At 37.0% G+C, this 17,471-nt stretch overlaps 1 protein-coding gene across 1 annotated transcript in view; it reads left to right on the top strand.

The window, feature by feature from the left end:
* LOC124595559 (myosin-VIIa) overlaps window positions 1-17,471 on the top strand; it is a 132,104-nt gene that overhangs the window by 81,584 nt on the left and 33,049 nt on the right. The window contains exons 16-26 of the mRNA XM_047134340.1: window positions 1,137-1,253; window positions 1,432-1,542; window positions 1,663-1,869; window positions 3,311-3,505; window positions 3,629-3,805; window positions 4,159-4,376; window positions 10,442-10,688; window positions 12,998-13,171; window positions 14,564-14,791; window positions 16,783-16,956; window positions 17,141-17,258. Coding sequence (XP_046990296.1) covers window positions 1,137-1,253; window positions 1,432-1,542; window positions 1,663-1,869; window positions 3,311-3,505; window positions 3,629-3,805; window positions 4,159-4,376; window positions 10,442-10,688; window positions 12,998-13,171; window positions 14,564-14,791; window positions 16,783-16,956; window positions 17,141-17,258 — 1,966 coding nt within the window. The remainder of the gene's footprint in view (window positions 1-1,136; window positions 1,254-1,431; window positions 1,543-1,662; window positions 1,870-3,310; window positions 3,506-3,628; window positions 3,806-4,158; window positions 4,377-10,441; window positions 10,689-12,997; window positions 13,172-14,563; window positions 14,792-16,782; window positions 16,957-17,140; window positions 17,259-17,471) is intronic.

Raw genomic sequence — 17,471 nt, forward strand, 5'->3', positions numbered from 1 at the left:
ACAGTGACAATACCAATGCAGATGGTGCTGTCTGATGAGCAAGGAATGCCAGGAGTCAGAGCACATGCATGTTTCAGTGTTCGTAAGACATTTGATTAGCTATGGCAATTTGGGCCTTACTTCCAAAATAATGTTCGTACTTTGCAGGTTATCCTCATTTTGAAACCAAAATACATGGTAAAAGATCGTGTTCATTCAAAGGTGAAGAACACTGAAAGGCAATTGCGGAGTCCATCTCTGAACCCACCACATTCATGCACAATAATGCCTGTGAACAGTTTGGATGGTTTGTTGTTACTTGTGTTATTTGTTTGTCTTCAAGAATTGAATGGAAACTTTATACTACATGTGAAGAGAGTAATGTTCAGAACGGAAAGTCATGCGCCTGCACACACACACACACACACACACACACACACACACACACACACACACACACACATGCGCGCACGCCCACACCCACGCACACGCACACACACACACACACACACACACACACACACACACACAATATCTCCAAGCTGGGAAGCCGAAGCATAACTCTATGCCCTGCAAGTACTGCAACTCATCATAATACGGTAATTGTGGTCCCACCTTGAAGATGTCAGTGTCCATCCGTATCAGTTTACGTGCACAAACAATAACAAAATATCCCTACAGTTTTCAGCTCAGCACTATTTAACCAATAAATGGTTTCAACTATTGCAGTCATCACTCACTGGTTAGGTAGATGCTGGATAACACACTTTAGCAAAGTATGGTACACTGCTTCATTCTGGAAGTCAGCATGTTATTTTATGCAGTAAGGTTCTCAGATCTGTAGCTACTGATTACCATTGGGACCACATTTATCTTCACCTGACACTTTGGCACCAGAATAATAGCATTGTGGCATTTTCCATATGTTATTACTAGCAGTTAATGTGTATGCTTTCAAAAATCAAACTTAATATCCTTTTTTCTTGAGAGTTTTGTGTTATTACTTACAAGGAAAATTGAATGTTTCTCAAGTTCAGTTCTCGAGTCTGTATAGCCCACACTGGTTTTGCAAATTTACAAACTGAAAAGTACATAATATGTCACTGTAAGACTCAAATTGAACTGAAGATATTTAATTAATGTTTACTTTGTTTCAGGCTAGAGCTCGCGGTTATCTTGTAAGGAGAATGTGCAGGCAAAAGATGTGGGCGATTATAAAGATTCAATCCCATGCAAGGCGTATGATTGCACAGAGAAGATATAAGAAGTTGAAGGTAATTGCTTATTTGTGTTTTATGGTGTTTTCTTCAGTATGCAGCTGTTTATAAAATTTTGGGTCTTGTAAGTCTGTTAATTCTATGGTACCTACTGTTATGAAATTAACTGCTAAGTATGAGTGAATGCTGATTCATGTCAATGTGGAAAAATCTGTCACAAAATCCTTTGTTGCAGTATGAATATAGACATCACATAGAAGCTTTAAAATTAAAGAAGAAAGAAGAAAGAGAACTGAAGGAGGCTGGGAACAAACGTGCAAAAGAAATTGCAGAACTAAACTACCGTGTAAGTAGCGTAATTCTTATTTTTTAGCACTGCAGAATTTTATTTTTGTTGCTGAGGTAATTCCAATCTAAAGTAAATTTAATGCATCCTAGCGTAACATTGATTACATTCTTATTTCAGGAGAGAATGAAGGAACTAGAGCGTAAAGAAATAGAACTTGAACTGGAAGAAAGGAGGCGTATGGAAATTAAGAAGAATCTCATCAATGATGCAGCCAGAAAACAGGATGAACCTGTAGATGACAGCAAACTTGTGGAAGCTATGTTTGACTTTCTTCCAGATTCAAGCAGTGAAGCCCCTGCACCAAGAGAAACGTCTGTTTTTATGGTATGTACCTTGTGAGCTTGACAACATTCATTTTTATGTTTGCTTCTTTTATTTTCTTTTCTTTTATTTTCTGTACAAATTGCTGAATAGCAAAAGCTGCAATGTGATCCCTTCCCATACCCACCTTGCACCCTCCCCCCACATCAAACCAAGTATCCAATAACATTTTCTCACCACAGTGAATGAAACAGTTCTCTAAAGATAAAATATATGATAGATGATGCAGACCAGCAAAAAGAAAAAGTTGTACAATAGAAACACAAAGGAAAACATCTCAAGGATATGGCCATAGTAAGTGTATAATACTTTATTAAGCATCCTTGTCTCTTTATATCGCTCCACAGAACCAAAACCACATTTTAGAATAATGCTGAAATCTGTTAGATACTTATCCATCCTCTTACTTTTACTTACTGAATCTTTATTAACCATGCCATTGCAGGTCATATATAATGAAATAAAAATCATGAAAATTTCTTGCCCTACTCTAGCTGTTAGGAACAATAGAAAATGTGGTGACAGGACATTATCTTAAGAATGACACTTGCTCAGTCATGATCTTACAAGAGATACTTGCTCAGTACCATTGCCTTGAGTCCAAGCTTAATCTGTGTGTATGATTTCTACAGTTCCCATCTTCTCTTTGGTAATGTCTGTTTTGCCCATGTCAGCCCTTTTTTCCATTTGTCAACTTGATGTCACAACGATCTGCCACATGCATTCCTTTATTTCTTTCCCTCTCTTCCTCATCTATTAACTACCTTCCTCTCTCTTGTTGTTGCTCATTACCCTTCTCTTTGTCTCATATTGTTCTTCCTATGACCTTACTGATATTATCACTGTCTTTATGTACACAATCTCTTCTCTGATGCTAGTCTTGTAGCTTCAAGTTGTTCCCCCCCCCCCCCCCTCCCCCTCCCCCCAAATATCTGCGTCACTATGTTCAAATGTGTAATATTAGGCCTGCCTCCTCCTCCTCCTCCTCCTACTACTACTACTAGTAGTAGTAGGAGTAGTAGTATTTACATTTCTGTTTTATTGCATGTATATGAATATCCAATTTTTGGATTTGTATCTTTGTAATCACTCCTTTTCTCTTTACTTCATTGTCAACACACAATCTAGTTTCATTGCACATATTTCTGTGAATCTGCTGGTAAACGTACTCTTTTATCAACCATCCAATTCGTCTGGCCTCAGAATTTGAAGTGTCATTCTTTGCTCACATTATCTTTCTCTCGTCACTTGACATTTTGCACAGCCCTTACTCATTGCTATAATTTTCCCATATATTCCATTTATTTATTTCTTCCCTGCAGCTGATGAAGTAGTATGAATTTCAGATGCTAGGGTTTGTTTTTGTTAGTATATTAATTATTATGTTATGAACTTCACATTATATTGAAGAAATTCATACTTTATGTTTCTGTAATCATCCCAGGACCTACCATCAAAAACTGACCCTCAGGAAATAATAAGTGCTATGCAAACAACACCAGATGATGAAGAAGATTTATCAGAATTCAAATTCCAGAAGTTTGCTGCCACATATTTCCAAGGAAACATTACTCATCAGTATTCAAGGAAACCACTGAAACATCCGTTACTGCCTCTTCACACTCAGGGCGACCAATTGGTGAGAAATCGTTAAGAAGTAAAATATGTGAGATAGAGAAGGAAAGTCTCATATTTTAGAGGATACATGCTGAAAAAAAGTATGATCATAACCTGCTTATAGTAATCTTCTGCTTATTTCCAGGCTGCTCAAGCTCTCTGGATAACAATTTTGAGATTTACAGGCGATCTGCCAGAACCACGATATCATACTATGGACAGAGACAACACCTCTGTAATGTCAAAAGTTACAGCAACTCTGGGAAGAAATTTTATACGCAGTAAGGAGTTCCAAGAGGCACAGATGATGGGAATGGATCCAGTTAGTTAAATTGATTCTTTTTTACTTATTATAGGATATATAATGGACTAAACATCACAACAATGACAATCGTAATCTCACTGCTAAACACATTGTGAACTTTAACAGATTTACCTGACTGCACTCCTGCTAGTCATTTGAACAGTAAACTCATTTGCTTTCTGATAAAAGATATAGACAGTTATGGTTGTAACATAAAGGCCAAATCAAATACTCAAAAATCAGTGCCATACCACCAAAAGTAGCAGTACATGACAGCACAGCAAAGTACCAAGATGACAACAATCATGCTTTCATTTTTTAGTTTGCTTTTATTAGCTATAGTTTGATTTTACTGGTAGATTTATTTTCAGGAAACATTTTTGAAGCAGAAGCCACGTTCCATTAGGCACAAACTGGTATCGTTGACTTTAAAACGAAAGAACAAATTGGGAGAAGATGTCCGACGAAGACTGCAAGATGATGAGTATACAGCTGATAGTTATCAAACATGGCTAGAATCACGCCCTACATCAAATTTGGAGAAGCTGCATTTTATTATAGGGCATGGGATTCTTCGAGCAGAGTTGAGGTGCATATAAATTGTGTAATGCATGTAACAGTAGCAGTAATTAAGGTTTAAATCATTCTAGAATTTATAATTTTTCTGCATTTGTTGATGTCTGCAAGGGGTATATCCAGTTGTAGGCAGTGAATTGTCAGTTATATTACATGTGTTTTGTAGATTCTTTGGTTATTCATGTTGTCTCAGGGCTTCAGACAAATTCAAGATACTAGTAGAGATATATTTTTCTCAGTTTACAATGTGATGTAATTAACCACAGTATGTAGTCTTAAATGAGTGATACATTTACATAACATTTCCCCAGAGTGATAAAATGCACCTTAGGCATATTTTTACATCAAGAGTGTCATACAGAAACATGACATCAGATCGGTCTTCAGACCAGCAAAGAAAATAAGTCAAGTACTCTGATCTGTGAAGGATAAACGTCCTCCTCTGTCAACATGTGGTGCACACAAAATTCCTTGTACATGTAGTAAAGTTTATATTGGAACTACCAAGAGGAGCGTAAATACATGGCTAAAAGAGCACAAAAGTCTTTGCCGACTAGGAAAAATGAAGAAATCAGCTGTAGCAGAGCATGCTCTTCAGTCAGGAAACCATGATGTGAAGTTTCCTGAAACAAAAATTTTATCTACAACGTCAAGTCATTATCTACGACTATGTAGAGAAGCCATTGAAATTTATAACCATCAGGATAATTTTAAAAAGAAAGAGGAGGCAATGAAACTTAGTGACATATGGACAGTAGCTCTGCAGAATTGCTAGGCGGTTTTATCTTTGACAATATGACAATCATTAATTAAGTTTCACCTCTGACAAGGATTATCTCTGCTCATCACATGTTACTTTGACCACGCCCCCTTTCCTACAGTAGTTACGTTGCTCTTGGATGTCCGACGTTTAGTTGGCAAGACTCAGCAGAAGAGTGCCTCTGAGGATGTCCAGCACAGGCATGGACGAAACATCAGGAACAGAAGAGTTCCTTGGACCACGACCTTACATCCTGAAAGATTTACTAGCAGCTCTCCATCCAAAGTAACATGCTATGTCCCCCCTACCAATAAATCCTCAGTTTAGTTACAAATTTTGTTTGATATCCCATGTGAGCATATTTTTGTCAATAAATATCAGTAAGGTATGGAGTCGAATACGTTTCAAAAGTGAAAAAATTCTTCACCACCCTGTTACATGGTCCATGACGTATGTTGTCATGCAAGAAAATTGTAAGTTAGGTTTCACGTGATCTGTATCAGAATCCATGCTGTTCGCCATGAGGAAGGTCATTCTTTTAAAGATAACACATTTTGTTTGAAATCAGACTGTGTTCTAGAATTCTACACCAAATAGAGGTCAAAGAAATTGGACAATAATTTTATGGATCACTACCGTTACTCTTCTTTTGGACAGATATGACCTGTGCTTTTTTCCAGTGACTGGGGTCAGTGCTTTTGTTGATTTGGAGCTAAAGTATAAACTTTTTGGCAGTTTGCTTACTTTGCTTAATCTTTTGCTGTACCTTTTATTATAACTAATTTGGGTATGATTTTCCAAATTTATTGCTGTAATCTATAATTCTCATTTTTGCTTGCATGATATCTTTATCCACTTTGTGACCCATGGTTTTTTTGTGGTTTCTTTGGCTCAATTCCTGTAAACATTTCTGGAAAGAAGACTTCATATATTGATGCAATTTCATTACTTAAAAGATTATATTTGGAACTAATATCTGTTTCAGAATAGATGTGACTTCAGTTTACATTTTGGAAGCATGCTGTAAAGACCTCAATCATTTTGTCACTTATGGGTCTGACTACCTTCCGTTGGAACTCAGTTTTATTCTGGCAAATATTCATATTATTAACAGTAAGTCTCAGACCATCTTGATCAGAGAGACCATTCAATATTTTACAACTGATGATGCTGCAAGTTTTCCATTGTCTACAAAAACATTGTCAATTAGGATGCTTGAATTTGGAGTTACTCTGGAGGGAAAATTAACTTGTGGGACAAGGCTGTAAGTGGATATCAAATTTTCCAGGTCCATTTTCCCACTGCTGTGCTTAGGAAATCAGTACTGAAATCTCTTAAGTACTGAGACATCTCTTTTTACAGTTAAATAAGTGCACTAAAAGTGAGTGAAGGTGCCTCAAAAAGAGGTATCCAATATATTGCTACCATTAAAAGGGTACAGTTCCTTACAGAAAATGTGATGGCACATGCTTCAGAAGATAAGTCATGTACATCAGTTGATTTACGCATGACACAGTTCTTAAAAAAATACCAACACCTCCTCTTATTCTTTGTTTTCTACAGTATGAAGATGTAAGATTATAGTCAGGTATTAAGTCTTCTGACCCTTCAGCAGACGAAATGCTCAGTAAAACACAGTACAGGGCTGTGGTCTATACTTTCATGGTCTTGCACATTGATTGTGAGTTCGTTTAGCTTATTACGAGTTTACATACACAAGACCTCTAATATTCTGATGGAAGGTTGCCAGTTGATGCTTTCCAGAGGCAGTTTTTGTCCAAAAACAGTTACTAGTCGATAAGTTCAAGGATGCGTTCCTTAATTGTGATTTCGGTTTAGACAGTTTGTCTAATGGAGCCTGTCTATTTGCACTGTTTTTTTATAGGTTTGAATTCTTTCATAATTGTTGCATTTAGAAGGCTTCCTAATGGTTTTTTTCCTGATTTGTTTAGGTGCATGCCGTGGTTAGCTAACAACTCTGTACTGAAATCGTTTGATTCTGCAACACGAGTATTAATAAAAAATTTGCAAGTCTTTGCTAATTCATAGTTCATCCATGGGATGGGTTCATTTACACAGGCCTATGGGATCAAGTCCATTCTCTTAGGGATGTTCACAACCAATACCGTGGAGTGATGAAGTGCCGAGAATTTCTCTGTCACCATTTATATTGCATCATAACTTTTGTGGTGCTTCTGTGGTCAAATATCAAGGAGGACCGCAAGGCTTTCGTGTGCCAGTGAAGTGCTTGCCAGAATAACAAAATAACTTGACACATTAAAACTACTCCGAACTTTTACCCCACAAAGGAAGTGATTTGAGCATATCCAGTTGACATTGTTGGATCTTTACCATCATCATTAGTTTACCTGTACCTCCTGACAACAGTTGACCATTTCTCAAGTTAGCCTGAATCATATCCAGCGAAAGATATAACAAAAACAATGGTAATCATGGCCTTCTTTCATGAGTGAATTGCCCACATCTGCATACCTGTCTACATCTGCTACCAATCAGGACAAACAGTTCAGATCTTTAAAACACAATTAATGTAACTTGGCATGAACCAGATTTGAACCTGTGCCTGCTGCCCCACTACTAATGGCATTGTAGAACAGCTCCTTTGATAATTGAAGAGCTTGGCAGTAAATGATGGTTGTTTTGAGAAATTGCACAGGAAAGTTTCAAGAAAATCCCACAAATGAAATATTTCTGGTACATGGAATGTGATGTTTTTATTCAGATAAGTAATTGTTTCCAAATATATTTACATTAATGACATATTTTTAAAATGGTAAATATTACCTATTTTTTTTTTCTTAAAACTTCGGCAGTGGATACTTAATATTGTTTACTTACAAACTGAGTGCAATTAACATGGCTTAGCAATGACTTAGTGCTGTTTACTTTTGGGGGAAATTAATGAAACACTACTGCTAAACAAATTTAAAAGGTCGTAAATGTTTCAATTTTTGATGTTAATATCTTAATGAGGAATTTTTGCAATAATAAAGTACAACCTCAAAAATTAATCTTTGATTCAGTTCAGTACAAAATTAATTTTAGCAAGGACCTTAACTGCAGCATGTGAACAATATTAAGGATAGTCCTTAACATTTGTGCCATCATCCTGTCTTGAAAATTCACGTAAAATATGATAAGGGACACAATATTGTTTACTTGCCTAAATAAATATTCACACTTACGTGATTACTAACTAATTTTGAAGTGCATTTGCATTTGGGAACATATTCAGGATTTTCATCTCAGTTTTCATGGCCCATAACATCCTCAGTTTTGTAAAAATTGTTCCTGAAAAACATTTTCCTGGCATGAACACAACACCAGTTACTACTACTAGCAGCTATGTGTATGATACTTACCACCATTAACATGCACACATCCTGACACAGTGGCATTAGAGAATCTAAAATTAGATATAGAGTTGACATTTCTCAGTTCATTGTGGAACTATCAACTAATATGCATGAAGCCCATATTTACCATGATTTGAATGTGATAACTCTGTTTCTCATTGACTGTCCCTTACCAATGTTTACAGTTGCGGTCTTCAATTACAGACCTTTCTCATATGCTACATCACAGAACATCAGAGTGACATCCCCCCTATTGTCCCCTGTAATGTTTTCAACGAGGACCTGACACCAACAATGGATAAATTGGTGTTCTAACAAACACTGTGACTGCCTAGAGAATTCGTCATCGCTGCATCACATAATATCATTGAAGCATCAGACTTTACATAGCATCTATGCTCACAGATCTGCAGACTCTGGCTGGATGTTTGTTATACTATCCAGTGGCCCAAAACTTTGGTGCAATGCTGTAGAATGCATTGTGAAAAGGATTTTTGTTACTGTCCAAATTGCAGTTCTCTGTGTACCCTCTCTGCTGTAAGGGATTTCATGATGCCCATGCTAGTGCAAAAGGCCCAATAAGACATGCACAGTAAATTATAGATTACAGTACTTTTGTAATCTCAATGTAGTGATAATCTTGTGGTTATTATGGGATAGGTGTGGAAAAATAAAGTCAGTTTCTTGTCAAAGTCTTTATTGAGAGGACATTTCTTTCTCCATCTAGTCCTCAGTTAAGCCCTCTGTTCCATATTCTACTGTACTTTTGAAACCCACAACAATGCTATCAAGCCATAAATAAGAATTTCCTTATCAATAGTACCACAATGAACCAGAACAGCTCAGCCAACTCATGCCCAGTAATGAGATGTATCCTTCCAAAGATCATTTTTATCCCTCTCCCATCTCCCCCACAAATCTCCTCCCTCTAAATATGTCATATACTGACAATCATTCTGCTGACCCAGTTCTACAAAGGCCAGAATTTCTTAGTGTATAAAAGTAGGGCAAAGTCACATATCAGATTTCTGGAATCACTATTCTTCATTCTGTGCAGACCAGTTGTCCACTGTCTTGAGAAACACTGCTAAACATGTATCATACATAAACTTAACTACACAGTTGCATAGCATAGTAATATGATTTCCTGGAAGATACATCAGGTTGCAGGAGACATGCATGACACTCCCACATAGCAAACTCCACACACTTTCCCATAACACTAGCCTCTCTGAACTGTTCAGTTGCTAATTGCAACACACCACATAGTAGCCTCATCTTCCCGGCCTGAAACTACATTAGCTCTACTCTTTTCTTGCCTCTGCTCCCATTCTAGTTTCCTAAACCTATCTACCCATTCTTATTTTCTTTTTATGCCTGTATTCCATTTCTCCATGTTGTTATCTTCAGACATTCTTATTTATTTGCATCTCTTTTCTATCCATTATTTATTTAATTTAAATTTGCTTTCTTTTGGCTATTCTTTCACCCTGAGGTGTATTTTGCTCCTTAGCTCACTGGTGTTACAACTGATTCCCTCTTTCCTGGTCTTCCACTTTGCAGAATATAGCATCTCTTAATTGCTTTTTGAAGCTTTCTGTCCACCCCGTATTTTCCAAGCAATTATGAGAAACAGTGAGTGCAAGTTAATCTTGAAAATGTTTTTAATGAACTATAACTAAAAAGTTAAAGTTGAAAGTAATTAATAAGAGTAATGATAGATAAAGGACTGTTACAACTTTCAAATAAAATTAACTTTCAGTACAAAGTTTGAATGTTCTTGATTATTGCTTGGTCAGTGATGACTTGACACTCATTACGTGTGTTTGTTGTTAAGCTACCAGCCAAACTTTTTGAGCTATCCAGTCATATTACCATAGTACTTTTTCTTTGTCATTCAGATCTTTAGTTTGTAATTCTTATGATGAAACTGCTTTACAGGGATGAAATATACTGTCAGATATGCAAACAGCTAACTAATAACCCATCAAAGTCATCACATGCAAGAGGATGGATATTGTTGTCTTTGTGTGTTGGATGCTTTGCTCCATCTGAGAAGTTTGTGAACTATCTTAGGGCCTTCATAAGAGAAGGACCACCAGGCTATGCACCCTACTGTGAAGAGAGACTCAAACGGACATTCAACAATGGCACAAGAAACCAGCCTCCTAGTTGGCTTGAACTCCAGGTGAGCAGTTGCCTTTGTATTTCAGCCCAAATATCCAGCGTCTTGGAGAAATAGCTTGTGAAATACTGCTTAGCTTTGTGTATAAATATATCAAAATAATCAGCAACAGTTGCATGAAAGAAACTGTTAGTGATCAGAGAACATCCTGGCGGATTAGGTAGGATTACTCATCACAGATACAAAATTGTTAAATGTGGAAGGATATGTTTTTCTTCTTTGACTCTGCCTTTTCTTTCATAACCTAACAGTAAAGGATTTAAAATAAAATCTGCTTTTCTTCTGACAGGACTGATCAGTAGGTCCACAGACATTAGGTGACATCAGTTCACCAGGGTTGGACATTCTGTCTCTAAATCCAAATGACAGTCTGTGCATTTTTACAAAAATCAGTTTCTTCTTATTATGGCACTGTCTTGATATCTTCATCTCGTATGGTACAGTTGTAATAATGAAGCATCATTGGTGACGTTTATTTCAACTATTTCCTTTGGTAGGATTGGTTCAAGGTTTGCTTTGTACAGTGTTCCACATACTTAACATGTTCCATGTATTACTATTCCGTTATTGCTCCTAAGTTTGCACTCTGTTGATGTTGACATTAATTCACTATTTTGATTGCAATCTTAAGCAGCTAGCACTGAAAACAAATTTCTGTATCAGTTTGAAATATACCAAAGTCAAGCAGAATTATTATTATTATTTTTTTTTCTAACTATACCTTTACTTGCAAATCATTAAGGAGTAAAGCAGACCGCACACTGAATAGCAGAAACATTGAACTGTCGACAGGCACACCCAAAAGAGAAAGGAAACTTGCTGACTTCACCAGAGCTTTTATTACCTATCAGCATGCCCCACCCCTCATAAAGTGGTATTCTATTGCTCACCCAATCTACACAACATCCTGGTCCATCCCTATGCCATACCCATTCCCAAACATTTGATAGTAGGATCTGATCCCTGTGGAAGACCCAGATGTGCTCAATCCACCAACCCAGCACTTCCTACTCCAGTCATGGCACAGGTTTATCCTGTCCCATCAGAGGCAGGGCCAACTCTGAAAGCAGCCATGTCACTTACCAACTCTTTTGCAATCGCTAAATAGCTTTTTATGTCAGTATGACAGGCAACCAGCTGTCCATCAAAATGAATGGGCACTGCCAGTGTGTGGCCAAGAGCAAAGTTGATCACCCAGGGGCACAACATGCTAGTGTTCAATTGCTGCTTCAAAATGCATACCATCTGGATCCTTACCTACAGTACAGATTTTTTGAGCTATGCAGATGGGAGTTATCCGTGCAACACATCATTCATTTCCTTAACCCGCCTGACGTCAGTCTGTGGTAAACCGCTGTCCCCACATCCTCTACCCACCAGTATCCCCTTATTGTTTCCTGTCACCCAATCCAGGCCTCATTATCATATTCATCATGTGTCACACCTCACAGGCTCCTGTACCTGCGTATCACATGCCTAGCCTGTGCACCTCCCATTCCTCCTGCTCACATTCCTAGCCAGCAGAAATGCTGCCTCTCTCCAAGCTGCTAGCTACTGATCACCAAATCTTCTTCCTGCCTTCTGTCTCTTTCTTCTTTCACCCACCCCATTGTACCAGCCCCCACCCCACTCCACGCCACTCCAATCCATCCCACCTCACCTCACCTCACCTCACCCCACTCTACTCCACTGCAGTGTGTGTGGACACACATGCGCTCTATCTTGTCAAAGGATTTATTTGAAATCTAGCAAGTATTCATAATCTTTTGTGTGTTTTGTAACTGCTATTCGAGGAGTGGTCCCCTTTACTCCTAAATTAGTTACTTGTTTAAATTATGCAGAACTATCCTTACTATATATCTTTACTTGGTTTTCCATCAGAAATCTGCATTAGTTCAACGATGTTTGTGTCGATAATAATTGCAAACATCACCTTTATAGATTTCAAAAATAATTCATTACCCTACTTTTCCTTTCTTACATTTAATGCTGAAACTTCTTGTGCAGTGTCCTGTTTTCTTACATTTATGACAAGTTTGTCTCAAGCACAAGTAGTTGAACAATTAATTCATTGAATGTTTTGCTTTCATCATCAGAAAACAACAACTGACTGGATTGAAAGGTTTTAAATGTCCGCAGCATTTCTGTTTATTATTCCAAATACAGAAATGGTTGCTTTTTTATGTTACTGTAAACAATCAGTCTGGATTATTCTTTATACTTTGACTTTTTTTATCTATTTGTTATTAATTTTCATTATTTAGTGTTTTTCTTTTATATTACAGTATGTGCTAATAAAAACTTACTTTCAGGCTACAAAATCCAAGAAGCCAATAATGTTACCAATAACATTTATGGATGGAAACACAAAAACACTTCTTGCAGATTCTGCAACTACTGCACGAGAATTATGTAATCAGTTGTCAGACAAAATTGGCCTCAAGGACCAGTTTGGATTCTCATTGTACATTGCCTTATTTGACAAGGTGTGTAAACTTCTTTCTTTTGTAATTTATGGCAAGTTTATCAAGCAAAGAATTTATACTAAGACTCAAATAAATGCTTATAATGTAATAATCCTCATTTGTTTTAGCATTGTAGACATTCTTCTGAGTGTTTACTTTTATAAAAAAAGTTGCAGTCCTTAAACTGAAGCAAATTTAAAGCTTCCAGTCTGCAGGAGTGGTCCATGTGATCATAATTTACTGTTTATATAATAAAACTAATATTACTCTTTCAATAGACTTAAATCGTGTAATTTTATTGTGACCATAAAAAAAATATTTAGTAATGTCATTGTAAGACTTTGTCTCCAACCATACTAGTTCCAGCAGTCCTTGAAACAACAGAATCCATTACAAGTGAATGAAGCTTTCAGAGAGAGAGAGAGAGAGAGAGAGAGAGAGAGAGAATGTTCTGTAGTATGTAGTTATTATATGAGAAATTTTGTCATTCCTTGCAGTATTGCCATTGTAGCAGCTGAAAGTGACAGATCTGCTTCTTTCTTCCACCAGTTGTGAACACAGATTCATGAAATTATTGAGCAGGCTGAACATAGTGTGCAAAAAATTCAGTGTTGGCTCTGTCTGGTTTATGGGCATGATGATGAAGCAGATACAGTGTGTATGATCCAGACAGGCTTCTGATAGCCATTAAAACACACATTATAAAAGGTGGACTGGGTGTCATCCCTCATCAGTGATGATTCTGGTGGAACAAGTGCAGCAACACAATATATAAAACCATGACAAGACAAGAGCAGGTTGACATGACAAGAGCAGGTTGACAGACAAGAAAATTTTATTTTTCATCCTCTTTTTCCTTTGTGAGGAGAAAGATGTGAAACAGTAAAGTGAAAGAGTAAAATACAGTGATGTAAAAGAGAAAAAAATTACTCTGAACCAAGAAACGGACAGGGTACAGCTCAGTATTTAGAATGATCAACAAACTAAATGCTGCAATTCAGATTCCAGAATACTACATCTACCAGTAATGAGCTGCTGGTAATTGACATTAGAAATAGAAGAGATTTTGTGGGAGGTAAAGAAAATACAAAATATCCTTTAAGTACTTTGCTCAGTGCCACCACCCAACAAAAAACTCTCTCTCTCTCTCTCTCTCTCTCTCTCTCTCTCTCTCTCTCTCTCTCTTCCTTCCTCTGCTCCTCCCTCTCCCTCCCCTCTTTGTTTACAGACTGACCCAGTTACCGATCTTCATTTAACATTGACCCTCTCCCCACAGGATTTTATATCCAATACTTCTTTAAGTAATTTATCTGAAGCAAGAAACCATGGGTTTTGTTCCATAATTCTGTAATTTTGTCATTTTGATTGTAATATGTAGACCTACACTTACATTCCAACTATTCTGTTGTTTAGGTTTCATCACTAGGCAGTGGCGGAGATCATGTTATGGATGCTATATCACAGTGTGAACAGTATGCCAAAGAACAGGGAGCTCAGGAAAGGAATGCTCCTTGGAGATTGTTTTTTAGAAAAGAAATATTTGCTCCATGGCATGATCCAGCAGAAGATCAAGTGGCAAGCAATCTCATATATCAGCAAGTAGTAAGAGGTGTTAAGTTTGGTGAATACAGATGTGACAAGGTAAGACATGGAACCTCATATTGAATAATTGCCAAAAACATTTTCTTTATTTCTTTCTTCAGTAGATTATAATGTAACTGAGGTTTTTTTATAATGGTGTCATGCCTCTAATTTCGCATGCATATTTAATCTTCATGTAAGCTGGATATTTTTATTTGTAGTCTTTTGTTAAGGAGTTATTCTACCAACTTCCTTGTCAAAAGCTGACACTGAAAGACTGTAGTTATTTTAGATATCCATTACTGTTCTACACCACAAACTTCACTGTTTACTGTAAGATAAAACATGATTTTAGTAACCAGTTACTTATCAGTACTGTTGAGCAATGCTGCTACACTGCGGTGACAAAAGTCATGAGACACCTCCTGATATGTCAGACCTCCTTTTGCCTAACATAGTGCATCAATTCATCATGATATGGACTCAATAAGTTGTTGAAAGTCCTCTGCAGAAATATTGAGCCACACTGCCTCTATAGCCATTCATAGTTGTGAAAGTTTTGCCTTTGAAGGATTTTGTGCATCAACTGACCTCTTGAGTGTATCCTGTAACTGTTTAGTGAAGTTTGTGTCAGGTGTTTGAGAACATGAAGTCCAATAATAGATACAAATGGCCTCCAAGTAGCTGGACAACCATTTCCAGTCAATGATAATTCAGTTGCATCAGAGGACCTAGTCCATTCCATATAAACACAGCCCACACCATTATGGTGCTACCACCACCTTGCACAGTGCCTTGTTGACAACCTGAGTGGGGTCTGTGCCACACTTGAATCCTACCATTAGGTCTTACCAACTGAAATCAGGACTTATCTGCCCAGATCATAGTTTTCCAGTCATCTAGGGTCCAACAAATATGGTCATGAGTCCAGGAAAGGCACTGCAGGTGATTTTGCGCTGTTAGCAAAGGCACTTGGCGTCAGTTATCTGCCGTCATAGCCCATTAACGCCAAATTTTGCTTCACTGTCGCAACGGATACATTCATCATGCATCCCGTGTTTATTTCTGTGGTTATTTCACTCTGTGTTGCTTATCTGTTAGCACTGACTATTCTGTGCAAATGCTGCTGCTCTCTGTCATTAAGCGAAGGCCATCAGCCACTATGTGAGGTAATGCCTGAAATTTGATATTCTCAGCACACTCTTGGACACTGTGGATATTGTAATATTGAATTTCTTAACAATTCTCAAAATGGAATGTCCCATGCATCTAGCTCCAACTACCATTTCGTGTTCAACGTCTGTTAATTCCCATGATGTGGCCATATGTCGGAAACTGTTTCAGATGAATCACCTGAATACAAACAATACTTTACCATGCACTGTCCTTTTATATCTTGCATATGCGATAATAATACCATTGGTATATGTACGTATCACTGTCCCATGACTTTTGTCACCTCAGTGTAAATTTATGTATATGAAAATAGGTCAGTACTGATCAAACAGAAGAGGCACTGGGCAGCAAACCAGCAATTAAAAAAAAAGTAGTCTCGATAATTCTAAATCTGCTACTCTGCGTCTATAATAACTGCTGTTTGAAATTACATCATCATATTGAATCGTCAGTTGTCGGTAAATTTCAGTAGGTTCATTCATGTGTAGTAAAGATTTACAACAAAATGGTGTGTTTTTTTGTGAAATGATCATTGTTGCAGAGGTTGTAAACTGGTTCACATCTCTGCACTCTTGTGTGCTTTTTATTTTATGCAACAACTCCCTTGTTGACATAAACAAAGTGGTACATTGTGCTGTATTTTTTTCTTTAGCCCTTCAATTTATTTGACTATGCACATACTCAACTTAGAGTAAAACATTAGTAAGACTAGCAACCTTGAACATGCATCAATGAAAGAGCTCCATGTCAAAAGGAATTATATCAGAGGTACTTTAAAAATGGCAGCACTATTCTGAGGAGCTGTTGGTATTTCATATGTTTTGTGACTATGTATGTAGCTTTTGAATCTAGTGTGAAACCTTGTTCTATTCCAGGAAGAGGATCTTGCAATGATAGCAGCTCAACAGTATTATATTGAATATGGCACAGATCTGAACATTGATAGGCTGTACAATTTGCTTCCAAGCTATATTCCTGATTATTGTTTCACAAACACAGAAAAAGCCATTGATCGCTGGGGCCAACTAGTTATTCAAGCTTATAAGAAGGTACTGTCTCTGAAGTTATAATAGGACTACGAAAATATCTAATTTGTCCCATACATTAGCCCTTTGTAAATATCTGCTCTGTGTTATAATTATGTTAAGGATTATATCAACAACAATGCTCTTTATTTTGTATAATAATGCTATCTGTTTCACATTTTGATTGTGTTACATTTTCTTTCTACAGAGCTATTATTTGAAGGAGAAGGTTCCACCTTTGAGAGTAAAAGAAGATGTTGTTAGCTATGCGAAGTTCAAGTGGCCTTTATTATTCTCCCGGTTCTATGAAGCTTATAGAAATTCTGGTGAGAAAGGCAATGTTAAACTTTTTACTTAAATATTATTTCAACTGAAGTTATTAGTTTTAGTATTCTTCACTGTGTTTTGTAACTCAAACTTTTTGCGTGCAATATTTTTTGTTTCAGAATATTATCAGCATATAAACATTTGCAATAGTCATTATTACGTATGTGAGTAGTTGATTAATAAGGATTATTCAAATGTAAAGGCGAAGTATA

The sequence above is a fragment of the Schistocerca americana genome, chromosome 2 (assembly GCF_021461395.2).
Source record: "Schistocerca americana isolate TAMUIC-IGC-003095 chromosome 2, iqSchAmer2.1, whole genome shotgun sequence".
In the NCBI taxonomy this organism is placed as follows: Eukaryota; Metazoa; Arthropoda; class Insecta; order Orthoptera; family Acrididae; genus Schistocerca; species Schistocerca americana.